Genomic DNA, 18,439 nt, shown 5'->3' on the forward strand with positions numbered 1-18,439 from the left:
AACCAGCCAGCCAGCCAACCAGCATTTACTTAGCTTCTACTAAATTTCTTGAGTGCTTAGGAACCAAGGGCAGTAAGATACAGACACATATCTACTAATTTGCTGTGTAACTTTAGGGAGGTCATCACCTATCTTCTGTCCTCAGTTTACCTATCTACAAAATGGGCACATCAGGCTGAGTGACCAGGAGCCAGATGATCTCTGAGGTCTCTCCAGCTTTGCCACCCTACTACTGTCTATGCATCTCTTCCCTCTAGAAGCATGCCTGTGAAAAGAGAGAAGGGATGCACAAATCTCATTCATGGAGTAGAGATGTGCTCCCCAAGCAATCGAGGAGAAGGTGGAGGAAAGTGGTGGGAAGTGAGATTGGATGGGGGCTGGAGTGGCCATTCAGTGGAAATCTTTGGCCTGGACTCTTATTTGTGGCACAGGGAAAACAGTGCCGTTTGATCTTTGCCTACTGTACTTAAGTGGAGATAGCCCATGGGGTCAGGAGACAGCAGGTAGACACAGGCTGGCATCAGGCTTGGGTCCATGGTCCCCCAGTAAGTGGAGCTGGTTGGCTGGGTCCAGCTGTACCTGCTGTACACAAGCTGCTGCCCAGCAGACTGGCTTCCCTGGCAGGACTCGGCTGCTCTCTAACAGATTCCTCTGGGTAAAGCAGAAAGTGTGAGCTTCGTCTTCAACTCCAGCCGTTGTCTGTGATTGGTGAATGGTGCAGGTACAGGGCTTGGCTGGGAGGTCCTTTCCCTGTCAGGTGGACCACAGCAGCGTAAATTAGGACACAGGAGGAGAGACAGTAGCTGAGGGTCGCCTGGCCGCCTCCTTGGTTGACACGTGGGAAGCTGTGACTCTGAGAGGGGCCAGGGCCCGCCAGTTCAGGAGCTGTCTGGGCTGGGATGCAGGTGTGGTCCCAGGCAGTGGAGGAGGTGGAGGCCCTGTCCTAACAGGCAGGATGGGCTGTTGTCTGGGGTGCCCAGCCCTGCTGCACGGCAGGTGCCCACTGGGAGAGCAGACCGGTGCCCCTGCCCTGGGGGAGTCATGCACACACACGCACACACACACACACACACCCCAGTCCTGCTGTGTGAGCACTGTTCCAGGCATGGGAAGCCTGCTCCGTGAGGTGCATGTCGCCGAGAGGGGGCATTCTGTTCTGCTCTAGTTGGCCCCCTCACTCCTGACTGTGGGGTGATGGGATCTTGGGGTTGGGGAGAGAGGTGTCAGCAGAGGTTCAGAGTGGATGAGGCCCAGGGAAGGAGTGGTAGTGACCTCCAGACAATTGTCCTGCCTCGAGGGAGATGTGGTCGTTGCCCTCAGAAGCCTCCTGGTCTCCTGACCCTTTCATGAGTGAACAGTACACAGATGTTATCACAATCTCTGTGGCTGACGTTTTGGGTCCATCTGCCTTTTTGATGGTGAACAGTCTGAGCCTTCTCTGCAGAGCCTGGCACAGTACCTGGCATACAGTGGGTAGTTAGGAAATGCCAATGAATGAATGAATGGATGGATGAATATTTGCATGAGCAGGTATGAATATACTAAAGAGGCAGAGCAGTCAAAAGGAATGTGGGTTTACAGAAGGCAGGATGAGGGGCCTGGAGTCCATTCAGCCAGAATCTGTAGGTGCATGTTATGTGCAAAGCCTTCGGTTTAGGTCAGATATGGGTCCCTGGAGGTCCCAGACAGGGTGGTGGGGGTGAGACAGGGACCCAGATAATCCACCATGAGACAGAGTGGGATTAGTTCTTCATAGACGGTGTGAAGGGTGGGGTTGGGGGTGGCTGCATAGACAGTGACATTTGACATAAGGCTTCATGGAGCAAACTTCTCACCTGGCTTGTGGCCTGAGGAGTGGAGGGCGTGAACTGCCCTGGTGGCCCAGGAGTGGCCTGTGGTCCCTTTCTCCCCTGGGTCCCCTTCTCTCCTCAAGGAGAGATGCTGCGCACCAGGCCTGCAGCATTTGTTGCTTGGTCTGTTCATTCATTCATTCATTCATTCATTTCCTATACATTTGGCAAATATTTATTGAGTGCATCCTCTGTGCTTGGCTCTGTGCCAGCACTGGGGACACCCCATGAAGCTGATGGTCATGGTCGTCACCCTCATGGAGCTTCTGGTCAAGTATACAGACAGAGCCAACCCAGTGTGAAAGCCACTGCGAGGGAAAGGAGTCAACCAGGAGGAGCCCTATGGAGACCAGACACAAGGGTTCTGCCCTGCTCCTGGGGCATCAAGGAGGGCCTCTTGGGCGAGGTGGCATTTAATGTCCCAGCAGAGGACAGGGCACAGGGAACAAGTGGAGACTGCAGGGGGAGAGTACCAGACAGAGGGAATGAGATGCACAAAAGGGCAGCAAGGCCTCTCATCTGCTTGCCCGGAAAAGGGAGTCCTCTCTCCCAGTCCTGACAGGTTTGCACAAGAGCTGGCAGAGGGTGCTCCCTCCTTAGGTGTGAACTGTTGGAAATTCATGTCTGTCCCTGGAGTCCATCTGCACATGGTGGTGACACCCATTGCTGGGACAGCAGCCCGGCCCCACCAGTACGTGTTCTTGCCCCCTTGGTCAGAAGCTCATGGGCCAGCGTTCCCTCCTCCCCCAGGAGTCTGGCCCAGCAGGGGCCAGGCCAGGCCAGCCTGGTGACCTGCACAGGAGCTGGAGATGCTGAACTGGGGATTCGAAAGGCCACAAAGAACTGAGGCCCTGGCTCGGCCCTGGCTGGGTCCCACCTATTGGCTTGAGCCCCGTAGTTGCAGGCAGCAGAGGCCCCACTGGTGCACCTGGATTTTTGCTCAGTAATGATTGTGTGTACTTAGATGATGTGTGTCTGAGCTTATGTCTTCGACAGGTGCCCCTGTGAACAAATCTCCCTGGGCCGGCTTCTATGAATATTTCAGTCAGGCCCTCTTTGATCACTCTTGCATATGTGCATTTTACATTATATTTGGTTTTGCACTGAATCAAATCTGAGGCTTCTGTGAAATGAAAATAAACTGTTCGATACGATATCATAGTCCAGAAGGGCTCAGACTTAAACGGCTTTAATCAGGGGTGAAAGGGTGGTGAGCTGTAGCTGAGCACCCTGCCCTTTGCGGGGCGTCCCGTGGGTCTAGAACCCCTGTTTTGTTCTGGCGCAGCAGCTCTGTGCTGAGGCTGAGCAGGGAGCCAAGGCAGGTTAATAGGGGATTAAATATCTAACTTCTTGTCATGACAAAGTCTGTTTAAAAAGGAAAAGAGAAAGCCAGCGAGAGAGAAATAATCAATACACTTCATGACAACTGCTGGTATCTTTCTCAGTTTTGTGATATCATTTTAAAGGTAGGGCAGTCACTAAAAGCTTATATATATATATATATATATATATATATATATATATATATATATAAGTTTTTGTTGCTTTCCCTGATGGGGTGGATGGACACAGTTCAGATAAATCAATTACAGCAGATTAGGGGATCATTTCCTTCCCAAATCAGCCCATCTGGGAGAAATGGAAACGCCACTTGATGGCTTGGATTCTAGGGGGAGAGGCCTGGGCTATGGCTCACAAAATGATGTCCATTTTTGTGATACTCTGGGCCACCTTCCTCCCCTGCACTGTGATCATCAGAAGCTTAGAGGACAGCTTTTGGTAGGATTGGGTCCTCCAGGAGCTACAGACAGGGGGCTGATAAGATGCCTGCTCTCACAAAGCCCCAGCACAGGAGGAGAGGAAACGTGACCTCTGATAGCCCTGCAATAAGGCACCACGAATGTCTTAACAAGTTGCAGAGGAACTGCATGGGAGCTCTGGGGACTGAGTGATCACCTCCAGCCTGGAGCAAATCCAGGAAGGCTTCCTGGAGCAGGCAACACCAGGAAGGAGCATGGAGGGCAGATTTGGGCTGCCACCTTTGGAGAGGCTGGGGTGGGCTGCCAGGATTTGTGGAGTGGTCCTTCTTCCACTTTTTTGCTGTTACAAAGAGGAAGAGGGGAGACCAATGCCTTCTTCCAAACTCTAAGTACCCTCTTCCGTTTCATGCATGGGGAACCCTCCCCGTTTGGTTTGTGATGCCCTCACCTGTTTGGTTTGTGGTCCAGGAGTTTACTTTCACTCTTTATTTTTCTCCACCTCCTCTGATCCACCTTCCGTAGAAAACTGCTCATGTGTCACAGCAGCACTGTGAGGCATATGTGCTACGTGACAACTCCAGTGGGGGCTTCTTGAGCCCCTGTTTTGCCCCAAATATTAACTCCATGCTCCACAGATTGACATTGAAGTCTGTGCTTGGCCACACCTTCTCCCATCTTCCCCTGGAACATTCTGTGCTGAGTCCCCACTTTGCACAAGCTCACCCCTCTGTCCCACACACCCTTCCTCCTCTTCTCTGCCTTGTTCCAGGCTCTTTCCAGCCATTATCCTCACTGGTCTTCCTTCCCTTCTCTCCCCTGCACCCCTTAGTCACCGCACCCAGCCCACAGCACGTTGTAGAGTCCTCCGTTTCAGCACTGGATTCTGCCTGGTCTGTGGTCTCCCTGAGTCCATCTGTTTCCCTTCCCTGAGTCAGCTTCAAAGGCAAGGACCTGGTCTTGCTTGTATAGCTCTAGATCGGCCATACTTCTTGCCAGATGTAGGCATTCAAAAGTGTTATTGAATGATGTGAGGCCCACTTTACAGATGCACCAAGAAAGTTGGCAATGAGTGAGTTTTTATTAGCCACTTTCATGTGCCTTGGTTGTGCTTTGGTTATGTCAGCATTTACTCCACTGAAGGTCCTTTCTGGATCTCGAAGGCTGCTGTGGTCGGCTTCTGAGGAAGTTCACGGCACAGGGTATATTCCTCTGTAATTTAAATGCCATGTTCCCTCTCCTAGAAACCCATTTGCCTTCTCAAAATCCTGTGAAGTGTGTAGGACAGTTAATGTCAGTCCATTTTAGAGAAAAAGAAACTGAGGCTCAGGCAGGTGCCCAAGGTCAAACAGATGTCAGTGGAAGAGACGGCAATTGGATGCACATTAGTGGTCCTTCCAGTGCCTTCTCTCCTCTTAACTCCAGTCTAGTTGGGGGAATAACCCACCTGACACAGGACAGGAGCGTGTGGAATAAAATATCCGCCCCTACGGATGTTAAGAAAACAAGGTGATATAACTAAATGTTTCTGTGACCCTCCCCCCAACCAGCGATTGAGAGACACGGCGTTTCTAGCCCCACAGTGCCCTCCGGCACCCACCCCATCATGCCAGCCCCCGGGGGTGCTTTCTCTGGACTGTACTGTCTGTTTCCACTTCCAGACAAACAAGGTTGTGAGGGCTCTTTGAGCTTTCCCATAAGCTGAAGCTTCCTTTGTTTCCACACGTTTTGCAAATGAAGGAGGTGGCATCTGTCAGCATCCAGTCCAGCAAGACTGAACATGGTGTGGACATCAAGGGGGCAGCCTTCCCCCGCAGTGGCTACTGCTTGGGCTCTGGAGTCAGGCTTCCCAGCTATATGACCTTGTGGGGCTTAAATATTCTGAGCCTCAGTCTCCTCATGTTTAGTATTGGACTAGCATGGTACCTACCATCTGAGGTTGTGTGAGGCTAAATGAGATGATAGTTGTGAAGTAAGTACCTAGCACAGTGCTGGTGCACGATGCTGCCGTGAAGAGGAGGAAGTTGCTGCATATGAGGAAGATGATAAGGATTCTGTGGCTGACGTAGGTGGTGATGATGTCGAGGGCTGCGGTGAAGATGGCGATGATGACAATTATTATTGTTGTTATTATTATTATTATTTTGAGAGTCCACACTGCCTGACAAGTCCACAATCTTAACAACTACTCCACATGAGGTTGTTCTAATTCCATCCCCTGTTTGCCTGGCTTTGTGTGAGGTGGGCAGATAGTGAGCCAGGAACTCAGACCAGAAGTCTGCTCTACCCCGAGTCGAGGACCAGTAGAACTCTTTGTGGACATTTTCCTTTCCCATCTGATGTGCTCATTGTCTGTCTTCAGTTCTGGGCCAGCTCCAACCTTTCCAAAAGCCAACATGTTGGAGAGACCTCTTTGCCTTTGAGAAGTTTGAAATCATCCAAAGTCTTCAAAGAGAGGATACTTTTTATTCTCTTTTCTTCTTTTAAGTCCTCCAACTCTTGTCCCAACAATACGGAAGCTGCCTGGGGTTTCAGGGGGACCATGTGCAAAGCCAGCCCAGCTGAGTTCCACTCTCCTTTAGAGGCAGAGACCACCCTGACTTTTTGGCCAACACTCCACCCAAAAGGGGAGGTTGGGGTGTTTGACCATACTCTCCAACTTGACTCTCCTGGTTACACAGTTGCCATACTCTGCAGCCCTATTTGAATATCATATTTTCATTAATAAATTCAGCAAGGATTTAACTGTTTCTGGCCCTGTCTCATAGCGTTGTCTACACATCAGTCAAAACGGAACAGGTCACCCGTGCTGCCCTCCTGTTTATCTATTAATCATCTGGTAAATAAACCACTCAGTATCCTGCCCACTTCAGTAATGTTTGTGATGTAATTTGTTTGGATGCCCAAATGTCACCAGCGTTGATTGTAAGAGATGAAAAAATGTACTTGCTCAGCATAGGAAGCTCTAGGCCAAAATGTAAGCATGAAATCTCTGGTTTATTTTTGTAATAATGTTTACAGCTGTTTAATGACCCTGAAAAGGTTCAGTAGTCTGGTGTTCTGTATTTCAGAACAGGAGCATATTACGCTTATAACAACCTTGGTTAAACAGTTTGAGCTACAACAATTGGAAAAATGGTATTTAATAAGAAGCCACTGTATTCTAAGTGAAGTTGTCTTAATTACTGCTTACCCTAAGTGTAAGAAAGCAAGGTGGGTTGTAGGGAAGGGCCAAGAGTCATTTGCGCCCCCAGGAAACAGGTCCACCTACTGCCAGAATTGCATTCTGGGATACAATTTTGGGGTAAAACCCACAGTGGTGTTTGCAGCCCTTGCTGTGAACCTAAGCCCCACCCCTTGCACAGCGACTGGGGGCTTTGGGGCTCCTGCAAGTTTTCTGAGGCAGCGCCTTTACCCCGTTGATAAAAAAGGGAATATTTAGTTGTGCTTGGCTAGACAACAATATTTGATATTTTAAAATCCAGTTGAAATGGTTATTTTGAAAGTCATTTTATTTCCTAACTATTCTTTTTCATGGTATAAGGATAAAACTCCTTCATGCAACTTACTGGCAAGATCTATATTTTTTGGGCTATTCATAAGATTCCTCTTTTTTTCTGTGCTAGCAAAATGAAACTGTGTTTTTGTGTAAAATTTATTTAGACTCGTAGCAGCTGGCATTTCTGGTGTCCTGATAGTTTCAAATTTCATTTTGAGTGAAGGATACAATTAGGTTCTCTATTGGAAGAGTTAAGTGAAAACTTTTGTCATTGATATCACAGGAAATAAATAGTCTTGAAGGCAGAAATGCAAAATCAAAATAACCATTAGCACCATCAAAGGCAGCTGAATGGCTCACTGTACCTGCAGTGATGGGGGTGAGGAGACAGAATGTATTTTGATAATGTGCATCCAATGGTGGGTTTCATATGCTGAGAATACCCTCTTCATGAAATGTTAAATTGCACAGCTCAAGGAGAAACCCTCTAGCCTTCAGAAGCCTTCAGCTGGGACCCCTGCCTGTGTTCAGAGGTAGGCCCACACATTTGCACGGTGAGGAATGCCATGGCGTCCAGGACTCAGGCCCAAGCCTGGGTCTTCCTCAATATTGACAGTAGGGTTGAGTGCCCCGGTGCCCCACCATGACCCTAGGCTCAGGAAAGATCAGGACTACGGTGGGATGTGTAGTGTTTCTATGTTGGAGGGATGACGCACCAGATTTGACAGTTCACAGTGTCCCCTGTCCAGTCTCAGTAAGGACGTCCAGCTGCCTCTCCACAGTTTGGAAAATTACGTACGCATTTGTTCCTTCCATCAGTCAGCCAGGGCTTATTGATCTTCCTGCTATGCTTTGGGCTGGGGCCATGAGCTGAAGGCCGAGTGAGCTGTTCTCAGTGTTTAGTAGTTTGTTTACTTGCTTTTGATTGTGCTAAGGGTTTTCCTACCTAAGTGAGAGGGTTAGATGCGTTATTGTATAGGTTCCTCAGAAGGTCCCAGCTGCCCGATTGCCTTAAGCCCAGGGTCATGGCCCACCCTGTGCTGGCTCCTGGTTTCTTAATGTGGGTCCTTCACCTGCTGGAATACAGGGGGATGGCTCCAGAGCCAGCGCTGGGGAATGAAGGATGAGTTGGGTACTTGGGATAAAGTGCTCCCAGGTATTAGTGACCATTCGGGGCAGTGCTGCGTGTGGGTATGTATGCCTGTCCCGTTTGTCAGGACAGGCGAGTGTCCTGTGGCAGGTGGCCCTGCCAGGGACACTGAAACACATTCACCGCAGGCCTGTGAGGAAGCAGCGTGGTCCCAAAGAGGATGCGTTCTCCCTGTGCTTGCTCTGGGAGGGCTGGGGAAAAAGAGTAATGGCACCTTCCATCAGAACGCCGAGCCCCCCGCAGGCAGCCCCACCTCCCAGCCCCTGAGCTCTTAGGGCTGCAGTTGGATCCAGTCCCTTAACAGTAGGACAAGTGATCCCTTAGTTTCCCAGGGTACACATTTGTATTCCTTGCTAGAGGAATTCCACTTAGGGAATTGCTGCCCCTCCCCCAACATGGTCATACTGTGCGTGCACGCGCGTGTGCGCACGCGCGCACACACACACACACACACACACACACACACACACACACACCCCTCTATATACCTCGTCTGCAATGGTTTCTTCTTTCTCTAAACTTTGGATTCAGTCTCTCTGGGGTCTTTCCATCGCTTCCCTGTTACTGGTGGCCTTGCCTGCACTGGCCCCTTGAACCCAGAGGCCCTTGAGGGCAGCTACATGGAAGGCCCCGGGCAAGTATTTACTGAATGACTGAGATAAGGGGTAAATGAATTCCGGAGGAATTAAGTGTCAAGCCTGGAGAAATTGGGGCCGACCCAGGTTTTGCGAGTCCCAAGCCGGGCCTGGGGCCAGCTCGTCCTGCCTCGGCTGCTTTGGCCCAGGGACAGCACACCAATTACCCCGTGCTCTTTCCAAGAACTCACACTCCCCTTCCTTGCTCTGAGTCTAGCAGCTGGCATTGGTTATGACTGACCCATGGCAGCACCTGCACCTACTCGTGGAATCACAGGGTGTCAGGTCTCACAGAGCTTTCTGAGATGATCTCCAGGCGTGGCCCTGCCTCACTGTGGGGCTCGGCACAGGCTTTGCTGGGGCTCATTAGAGGGGCTGAGGGCCGTAATCCTCAGAGCATCTCCTGGTGAGCTGGCTAGCTCTGCTGAAATTCTGGGTTCCCCCATGGATCCCAGGATGGATGATCAAGTTCTGAAGGGGTTGATTGCTCTGTGTCTCCTAGTGCCAGCAGCTGGGCCATCAGAAGTGGTCCAAGCCCAGATGGCCACTGTGGGTACGTATAGTGAAAGAGCTGGTGTCGGGGTGTGGCTCTCCTTTGGCTGTTTCTGGACCCCCAGGTTCTGGGTGGGAGCCCAAGACCCTTCTGACTCTGACAGATTTGGATTGTTGGGTGTTCAAGGACTTCTGCAAAAGCTGAATTTGAATCCCATGAAGTTGGAGTGAAAGTGGTTCTACTACAGGTTAGCCTTCTTTTATGGGCTGTGTTTATAGGGTCTGTTCACTCACTCATCCATTCAGTTAGAACGTCCTGAATGAGCCAGGACGTTTGCAATGAGCCAGCTCTGCTCTAGGCCCTGAGGCTTTATCTGTGACTAAGGCAGACATGAGCCTGCCCGCATGGAAGCAAAGCACATCTGTAAAAGGGTCGACAAGAAAACTGCCCCAGTGGTAAGTGCCATGAAGAAGAAAGTAAGGTGATGGTGTAGAGAGAGGCTGCGGGGATTAAGTTTTCTGTGATGAGATGGACATGGAGGGCCTTTGTGAGAAGGGGATATGTGAGTTGAGACCTGCTCGGGAGTAAAGGAGCCACCTGTGCCTTTGCACATTCTCGAACATGCTGAGTTCAACAATGGCACCTGAAGACCAGTGGCTTAAAGGGGGTTAAAAAAAGCTTTGTTGACTCTGAAAAAAAATTTTTTGAGCATAATAAAAGAATTCCATATCCAAACCTAACTTGAAAACACCCCATGTTCACTATTTGACAAGTTGAGCTGTTGTTACCTGCACGGCGTGACTGGGTGGGGGGTGGTCTTCAATTTGATGCCACTCATCCAACCTGATTTGCAGTCTTGCTGTATTTGCACATTCAGCTTCCTCTCCCTCCTGCCGAACTGGCGTCAGCTCAGCAGCAGTAACCTGAAAATAGCCCATCTTCCTGGATTCATGTCTTCTGAGCTGGCCAACCGGGCAGCCTTTGGAAGTGAGCCATCCATGTTGGCTTTGGACTTTCCAAACTTCCCCAGAGCTCTTGGGTTGAATTCTGAGCACTCCCAAGTGGCTTCAGGGTCATGATCCATGTTTGCACAGGAGAGGAGCCAGTGCAGCTGGATGGGGCTTGAAGGTGGAGAAACAGCTCTAGACAGGGCCCTTCCAGGCCCCAGTCCTGCCCCAGCAACTTCTCACACTGGGCCTGCTCCTCCCCGCTGGTCAGCGGGTGCCATGAGTGCTGGGGCTGGACAGTCTTGTTGTCCACCAGTGCATCTTCAGTGCCAAGGACAGGGCCTGGCACACATTGGAAACTCAGCAACTTTGTTGAATGAATGTAAGAATCTCCATGAGAAATTACTTCTTTCTGACCAGGCTCCAAAATGGTTTCTTTTTTTTTTTTTTTTTTTTTAAGTGTAGACTGCCACCAGAGACAAAAAGAAAAGATGGAAATTGGAAACATTCTTTTACTGCAAGTGACCGTGTGCCTGTATGTGTGTGTGAGTGTATATAGTTGTTCATGGACAGTCAGCCCTGCACCATGGTTGCAGTTTCTCTCACTCCTGAAAATAAACATCATGTCTTTTTCTTCTCCTCTGTTGTAAGACAGACTCACAGCCTCTGTCTTCTTGCCAAGGAAGTCAGGTCTCCCATCAGAGACCCTCCATCCACGCATGGTCTGCCTGGCAGGAAGCCCAACAGGCAGCAGACCCCACCGGGGCTGAATGTGCTTGCTCCACAGTTGAGCTCTGTCCCCACAGGTCCCCCTGAGGGATCGCTTGGCCCAGCAGTCAGTCCTGTCTGGGGTTAAGGGGTACTCCTGGACCACCTGGCTGGCCAACATCTAAACACTGGGATACAAAGGGGATGGGTGTGCAATAACTGTTCCAGTGGCAGGAAACAAATTTGGACTCCTTCAAGTGGAAGGCAGATCTGGAAATAGAAGGAGCCCAGGCGTGGATTCATTGCCTGTCAGAGTTGAGCTCCCCACATGCTCTGATGTGGAGGGAGCTGTTCCCTCTGCCCCACCCCCGAATGGCCTGGCTTCAGCCATTCTGCACAGGCTGGAGAGGGGCAGAGAGGACTATTAAAGCCAATTATGCCGACCAGCTTTGAGTGTTAGCGTTTAACAAACAGCTTTGAGTTCTAATTTTCTGCAAAACACATACTGCAGGTACAATTTGTACTCATTACTGTATATTGGGAAAGTTATTAAAAACACTCAAACTTGGTTGAGACTTCGTATGGCATCGTCCCTGGATTTTAATTGGTTTTTATCTAGTTCTATAAAAGATCTCTTTAAACCCAATCACAGTCCCTGCCGCAGATATCATGCCAGTTGAAGGACAGGGAAAGCGCGCTCTGTGATGTAAGTCTTTACCCCCTACCCAAATTTGAGCAGTCTCAACAATCCACTAAAATTCCATCACGAGGTAATTTATACTTCTTTTGATGGGCACAGTTACCAAATGACAAAATAACAGTGTTTCGTAACATAAGAGTTAAATCTTAATCTCTGAGGTTTGCAAAGCCGCTCCTTGCAGTCTCCTTAAAATTTAATATACCTCGTTAATGCTTCCTTGCAAACACTGAAGGATTTTTATGATTATAATCATGTGTTACAGCACCTAGTACTGTTTCTAAGCAGCATACTAATCAGCTTAATGAGATATTACTGCACTTTTTGTTGACTAAAGCAAAATCCCTTTTATTGTTCTAAAGCCTGTCCTTTACTTTATTTTTTTCCCAAAACGTTATCTTGTTTTATTATGTACCAGTAAATATCGTGCCACTGGGTTGGATTTTTTCTTTTTTTCTTTTTTTTTTTGCCAAATCATAAAATAATCTCTTTCATCTCCGACTGGCGAACATATTGAATATAGTAACCAGAAACAAAAATTCCAAGTGAGTCAGTTTGGTCTTGCAGTTAAAGCCATTCTGCTCTATGGCAAACTTTGAACTGAACCAACAGGTGCAGGTGCTACAAGGGGGGAGAGGAGGAAAAGTTTAACACGTAGACCCTTGATTTTGTTATTAGGTGTTGAAAGTGGTAAAACATTAATAATTTAAATGTGAATGAATAATTGCAGTCTGTAAATAGAAAATACAAGGAAGACGATCTGTCGCCAAAGCAAATTGGAGGGGCAGTGCCATATTGCATAATTGGCATATTTAATAATTCATTTTATTATTATTATTATTATTATTTTTTTTTTTTTTGCGGTACGCGGGCCTCTCACTGTTGTGGCCTCTCCCGTTGTGGAGCACAGGCTCCGGACGCGCAGGCTCAGCGGCCATGGCTCACGGGCCCAGCCGCTCCACGGCATGTGGGATCTTCCCGGACCAGGGCACGAACCCGTGTCCCCTGCATCGGCAGGCGGACTCTCAACCACTGCGCCACCAGGGAAGCCCTATTATTGTTTTTGACTAATTCCTTAGCATTATTCTGTGTAGGTAAGGCATGAAATGCAAATTCCCCACCAGCTGATGCTGTTGATTCGCTGCGCCACGGTACCTGGCACAGATCTGAACTCTCCTTTTATTTTTAGGGATGGAAGAAGCCAGTCTGTGCCTTGGAGTGTCCTCGGCGGCGCCGGAAGCTGAGCCCCATCTGAGCAGCCCCGTCCTCAACGGCCAGTATGCCATGAGTCAGAAGTTGCACCAGATCACCTCCCAGCTCAGCCATGCTTTCCCCGAGCTGCATCCGCGGCCCAACCCAGAGGAGAAGGCCCCGGTTCCCCTCGACGAGAAGGCCCACGTGCCCATGAGTGGCCAGCCCATGGGCAGTCAGATGGCGCTCCTGGCCAACCAGCTGGGCCGGGACGTGGACACCAGCCTCAATGGGCGGGTGGACCTGCAGCAGTTCCTCAACGGGCAGAACCTGGGCATCATGTCCCAGATGAGCGACATCGAGGACGACGCCCGCAAAAACCGCAAGTACCCGTGCCCTCTGTGCGGCAAGCGTTTCCGCTTCAACAGCATCCTCTCCCTGCACATGCGCACTCACACCGGCGAGAAGCCCTTCAAGTGCCCCTACTGCGACCACCGGGCGGCACAGAAGGGGAACCTCAAGATTCACCTGCGGACCCACAAGCTGGGCAACCTGGGGAAGGGGCGCGGGCGGGTGCGCGAGGAGAACCGCCTGCTGCACGAGCTGGAGGAGAGGGCCATCCTGCGGGACAGGCAGCTGAAGAGCAGCCTGCTGCAGCCCCGGCCGGACCTGAAGCCGCTGCCGCACGCCCAGCAGCCCCCGCTGGCCGCCTGCAACCTGGCCCTGCCCACCAACCACAGCGTGCCCGACGTGGCCAACCCGGTGCCCTCGCCCAAGCCGGCCAGTGTGCAGGAGGACTCAGCGACCCCCGCTGCCGGCTTCCGCTGCACCTTCTGCAAGGGCAAGTTCAAGAAGAGGGAGGAGCTGGACCGCCACATCCGCATCCTGCACAAGCCCTACAAGTGCACGCTGTGCGACTTCGCCGCCTCGCAGGAAGAGGAGCTCATCAGCCACGTGGAGAAGGCCCACATCACGGCCGAGTCGGCCCAGGGCCAGGGCCCCAACGGCGGCGGGGAGCAGTCGGCCAACGAGTTCCGCTGTGAGGTTTGCGGACAGGTGTTCAGCCAGGCGTGGTTCCTGAAGGGCCACATGCGGAAGCACAAAGACTCCTTCGAGCACTGCTGCCAGATCTGCGGCCGGCGCTTCAAAGAGCCCTGGTTCCTGAAGAACCACATGAAGGTCCACCTCAACAAGCTGTCAGTGAAGAGCAAGTCCCCTAGCGACGCCGAGGTGCCTGTGCCCATGGGCGGCATGTCCCAAGAGGCCCACGCCAACCTGTACTCCAGGTACCTCTCCTGCCTGCAGAGTGGCTCATTCATGGCCGCCGACAAAGCCAGCCTGAGCGAGCCCAGCCAGCTCTATGGCAAAGGCGAGATACCCGTGAAGGAGAAGGAGGTTGCGGGGAAGCTGCCGACCCCCATCTCCAGCATGGCCCACGGCGTCCCCGAGGGCGACAAGCACTCCCTCCTGGGATGCCTCAACCTTGTGCCACCATTGAAATCCAGCTGCATCGAGCGGTTGCAGGCAGCTGCGAAAGCTGCTGAGATGGACCCCGTGAACAGCTACCAGGCTTGGCAGCTCATGGCCAGGGGAATGGCCATGGAGCATGGCTTCTTGTCGAAAGAGCACCAGCTACAGCGCAACCACGAAGACACTTTGGCAAACGCCGGAGTTCTGTTTGATAAGGAGAAGCGGGAGTACGTGTTAGTGGGAGCAGATGGCTCCAAGCAGAAAATGCCTGCTGATTTGGTTCACAGCACTAAAGCGGGCAGTCAGAGAGACCTGCCAAATACGCTCGACCCTTTGGAAGGCAGTCGGGATTTTTTGTCACATGGGCTGCACCAGGCTCTCGAGTACAACCTGCAGGGTCCCGGGAGTCTGAAGGAGAAGCCCACCGAGTGCCCGGACTGTGGCCGAGTGTTCCGCACCTACCACCAGGTGGTTGTGCACTCCCGCGTCCACAAGCGGGACCGCAAGGGCGACGAGGACGGGCTGCACGGGGGCCCCGATGAGCGGCGCGGCTCGGGCAGTGACCAGGAGTCCCAGTCGGTGAGCCGCTCCACCACGCCCGGCTCCTCCAACATCACTGAGGAGAGCGGGGTCGGAGGCGGGCTCTCGCAGACCGGGAGCGCCCAGGAGGACAGCCCACACCCCTCCTCGCCGTCCTCCTCAGGTAGGTTGCCAGGGGAGATGGGGGAGCGGTGGCTGGCGCAAGGGCCCTCCCTGCCCCGGGGCCTGGTTCTGCACCAGCCTCGGTGGGGAAGGGTCCTCGCTGCCCTTCAGAGTCAGCTCTGAGTTCACCGTGGCATTGTGCTGTATGTGGACCTTGCCTGTCTGCCCTGCCTCAAGGGAAGGCTATCTTTTCAACTCTTTGACCTTCCCTTGAACACTGGCCACCAGGAAAGTAAGCTGATCCTCCTCCCGTGTGGTGGAGATGGCCGGTTGTTATGTTTGCCAGCTGGGATAGCCTACCCTCCCCTGTGATTACCTGGCCCCATTTCGAGCCCTGACCCCCGTCCACCATCACCCCTGGAACCCGGGAGCTGCTGTTTGGCTCCATCCGTGGATGTGAATGTGTAAGTTCAGACCCTCACCGTCTCTCCCCCCAAGTGTATGCCCATAATTCTGTCATTTGGGCCCCTCACTGCCTCTCCCTAGACCAAACCTGTCTCCGGCCCCCTTTCAAAAGTACAGCTTGACTCAGGTGCCTCTAACCCGAAGAACCACACCATTCTCCTCCGATGGTTTGGAGAAGCACAGAGGTTTGAAACACAGATGCGCGACTTCATGTCTTAAATTGGACTGTGTTACACGGGCGATACAGCTTTGGGGTCTAAAATAGCAAAGCAGAAAATCTGTCATCAAAATGTCTGTGAAATGCTGAAGCTTCCTGGCCCAGTTTGAGGAAAAAAAAGAAAGAAAGAAAGAAAGAAAGAAAGAAAGAAAGAAAGAAAAAAAAAACTCACTAGCCTAAGACAGCTAAATTAAAATCACTACCTAACAGCAGGTAAGCTTGTTGCCTTCGTATTTCCAAAGCCCCTTACTAATGGACAGTAAATTGAAAGTTATATCTCTAGCCCTTTATAAAGAAAGCATCTCGCTAATACTGTAATCATTCTGCAGCCTAACAACAGAGGAAATCATGCCATAACAAATACCCTGTTACTAATGGCAACATTGATTTCTGCAATCAGCCATTAAGTCTAGAAAATGAAAGACAGTTTGAGGCACCTCAAGGCACTGCATTGCCCACTGTTAAAGATGTGGCAGCACACTGTTGAGGGGTAATTTTTAAAAAGTTTTTTTCCCCTTTTCTTTTTTTTTCCCTTCTCAGTTTCAATAAATATTTCAGTATTAGAGGCAATTCACCACCACACTTATTAAGTAGATGCCAGCTTAGTTGTGTTGTTATTGTCATGCTTCAGTATACCCTTCTTCTAGGACAAAATTAGTATTAAAATAAAGTGTGACTCTGGTGGCTTATTACAAACCAGTAAAGAATTGTTAAGACACATAAATCTGCACTGCACATTCCAAAGATTCCGATAGCACTTAATGCCGCTGCTTAAACACCCATGAAACACACTGTCTCCACCTGGAGTCCTAGCCTTGTTTGCAGTTCACTTCAGTGAGACGCTCTGGAAGAGTTTAATGAGGAACTCCAGCACCACGGAGGGCTAGGCCACACTGCCTAGAGTGACCACCGCCCAAAACTTGCAAGGGAAGGGTTTTCCAGTGTCACTGCCTGACGGCGGGGATTCTGAGATGGATCTTTGTGCACCAAGGCAGCCAAGTGCCAGGTGTCCTACTGTCAGGAAGGATTACTTCTGGCCTCCTGTGAGGAGGTCCCCTCTCCCTGCAGAGTGTCATCTCACGGTTTTGGGGATTTGGGACCTTTCTGGGGCAGAAAGCAGAGCGCATACTGGCTTTCCTAAGTTTTTGGAGTGACGTGGAGTTAACACTGACAGATTTTCCTCCCTCTCCCAGCCCTGCTGGAATGAAAAGGTCTCAGCAGAATATTCCGACACCAAATGTTCGGCTCTATTAATGACGTGTTTACCGTGTTTTTCTCACCTTCTGGCCAAGTGATAGCCTCATGCTAGTCCTATCTCTGTTGTTTCTATATCTCTAAATACTCAGTTGAAAAAAGCCCATTTTGCCTAAAAGAACCAACCGGGATTGGGACTCAAAGGAGAATTATACTTGAATCGTGGTTATCTTCTCACTTTATTTCCCTCATTGAAGTATCTTACAATTGTGAATACGGATTCTTTCGTTTCTGGTTGACTTCTTTGTTTTCTTCATATTCAAATTAGACACTTCCATAATTTTCTGACTAAGTAGGAAAATTGATGGCATACCAATATGCAGCCCAAATCAGCCGCACGCCTGGGCCATTCAGGTTTTCCTGGGATTAGGACCCTTAACCAAATCGGGTTAGTCTTCCCTCTTATTTCAACAAGTCTGACTTGTATAAAGTGTGATTAAAATAAGCATTAAAATAAAAATCTTGACACAATAGGTGTTTTATTATTACCTGTTAGAGAGAAACCTGCAAGGTGAAGGGGAGAAAAAAAACAATCTTTAAGCCCTTAAGTAAAGAAAGAAGTACTTATTAAGGCTTCTATTAAGAAATAACTGCAAAAACACGGTTTTACAAATTTCTCAGACTGCATAACAATGTCTTAAAACTTAATTTGCATCACTTGATTCTTTTTTTGTTGAAAACTGGGTCAGTAGGGCCTGAGAAACTATTTTTTCAGATCTTAACCAATGAATTCTTCTTTATAAATCGCTGCTCTTAACATGATAGTAGTTCTGAATTCATCATAAAAAACCTTTTTACAGAGAGCCTCTTAGAACAGATCTCCAGAAGAAGGCTTACAATGAGTGGCAGAGACGTCCTTTGTTATCAGATGTAATTCTTTGCAAAGGAGGATTGGAACGGAGTGGCTGTTTAAAAATGTCTTGCTCAGACCGAGACGAAGAAGGGGTCAAGTTTGCAATCAAACAGTTATTGCCGAGATGGGCGACTGTCACTGGCTAGGCTAATGTGGGATGCAGCTGTTTGTTATGTGAGCAAAAGAATGTTTGAATCAGTGAACATGTGAAAATGATTCCAGTGAACCAGAAAATGTGTTTGTTCTTTGGCTCTCCAAACTGCTGAGAACCAAGCTTAAGATCAACTGTGAAAACTAGGACCTTTGACAAATTGAGAGGTCATATTTTCTAACAGAAAATGGACAAGACCAGTCATACAGATCACTTCCCCATCTTTCCCCTTTGTTTTATATTTGTTGTTGTTGTTGATTTGACTTACCAATAATTTCACACCATAGTAGATGTCATTTCTTCCTCCGTGTACAATGCAAAGGGAAACTATTTGGAAAGCAGCAGCTTATAAATTTTACTCTTTTATGACATTTAGAAAGTGGGGCAGCTGTTTTGATGCTCCCTCGTTTCTGGCTCGCGTGCAAATGCTCCGATGGCATTAATCTCTGCATCTTTCCCT

General features: G+C 49.9%; 1 protein-coding gene across 1 annotated transcript in view; it reads left to right on the forward strand.

Annotated features, from left to right (window-relative positions):
* Window positions 1–18,439, forward strand: part of ZNF536 (zinc finger protein 536) — a 155,731-nt gene that overhangs the window by 45,606 nt on the left and 91,686 nt on the right. Inside the window, exon 2 of the mRNA XM_007470931.1 lies at window positions 12,926–15,100. Coding sequence (XP_007470993.1) covers window positions 12,928–15,100 — 2,173 coding nt within the window. The 5' untranslated portion in view covers window positions 12,926–12,927. The remainder of the gene's footprint in view (window positions 1–12,925; window positions 15,101–18,439) is intronic.

Source organism: Lipotes vexillifer, unplaced genomic scaffold (assembly GCF_000442215.2).
Source record: "Lipotes vexillifer unplaced genomic scaffold, Lipotes_vexillifer_v1.1 scaffold182, whole genome shotgun sequence".
Lineage (NCBI taxonomy): Eukaryota > Metazoa > Chordata > Mammalia > Artiodactyla > Lipotidae > Lipotes > Lipotes vexillifer.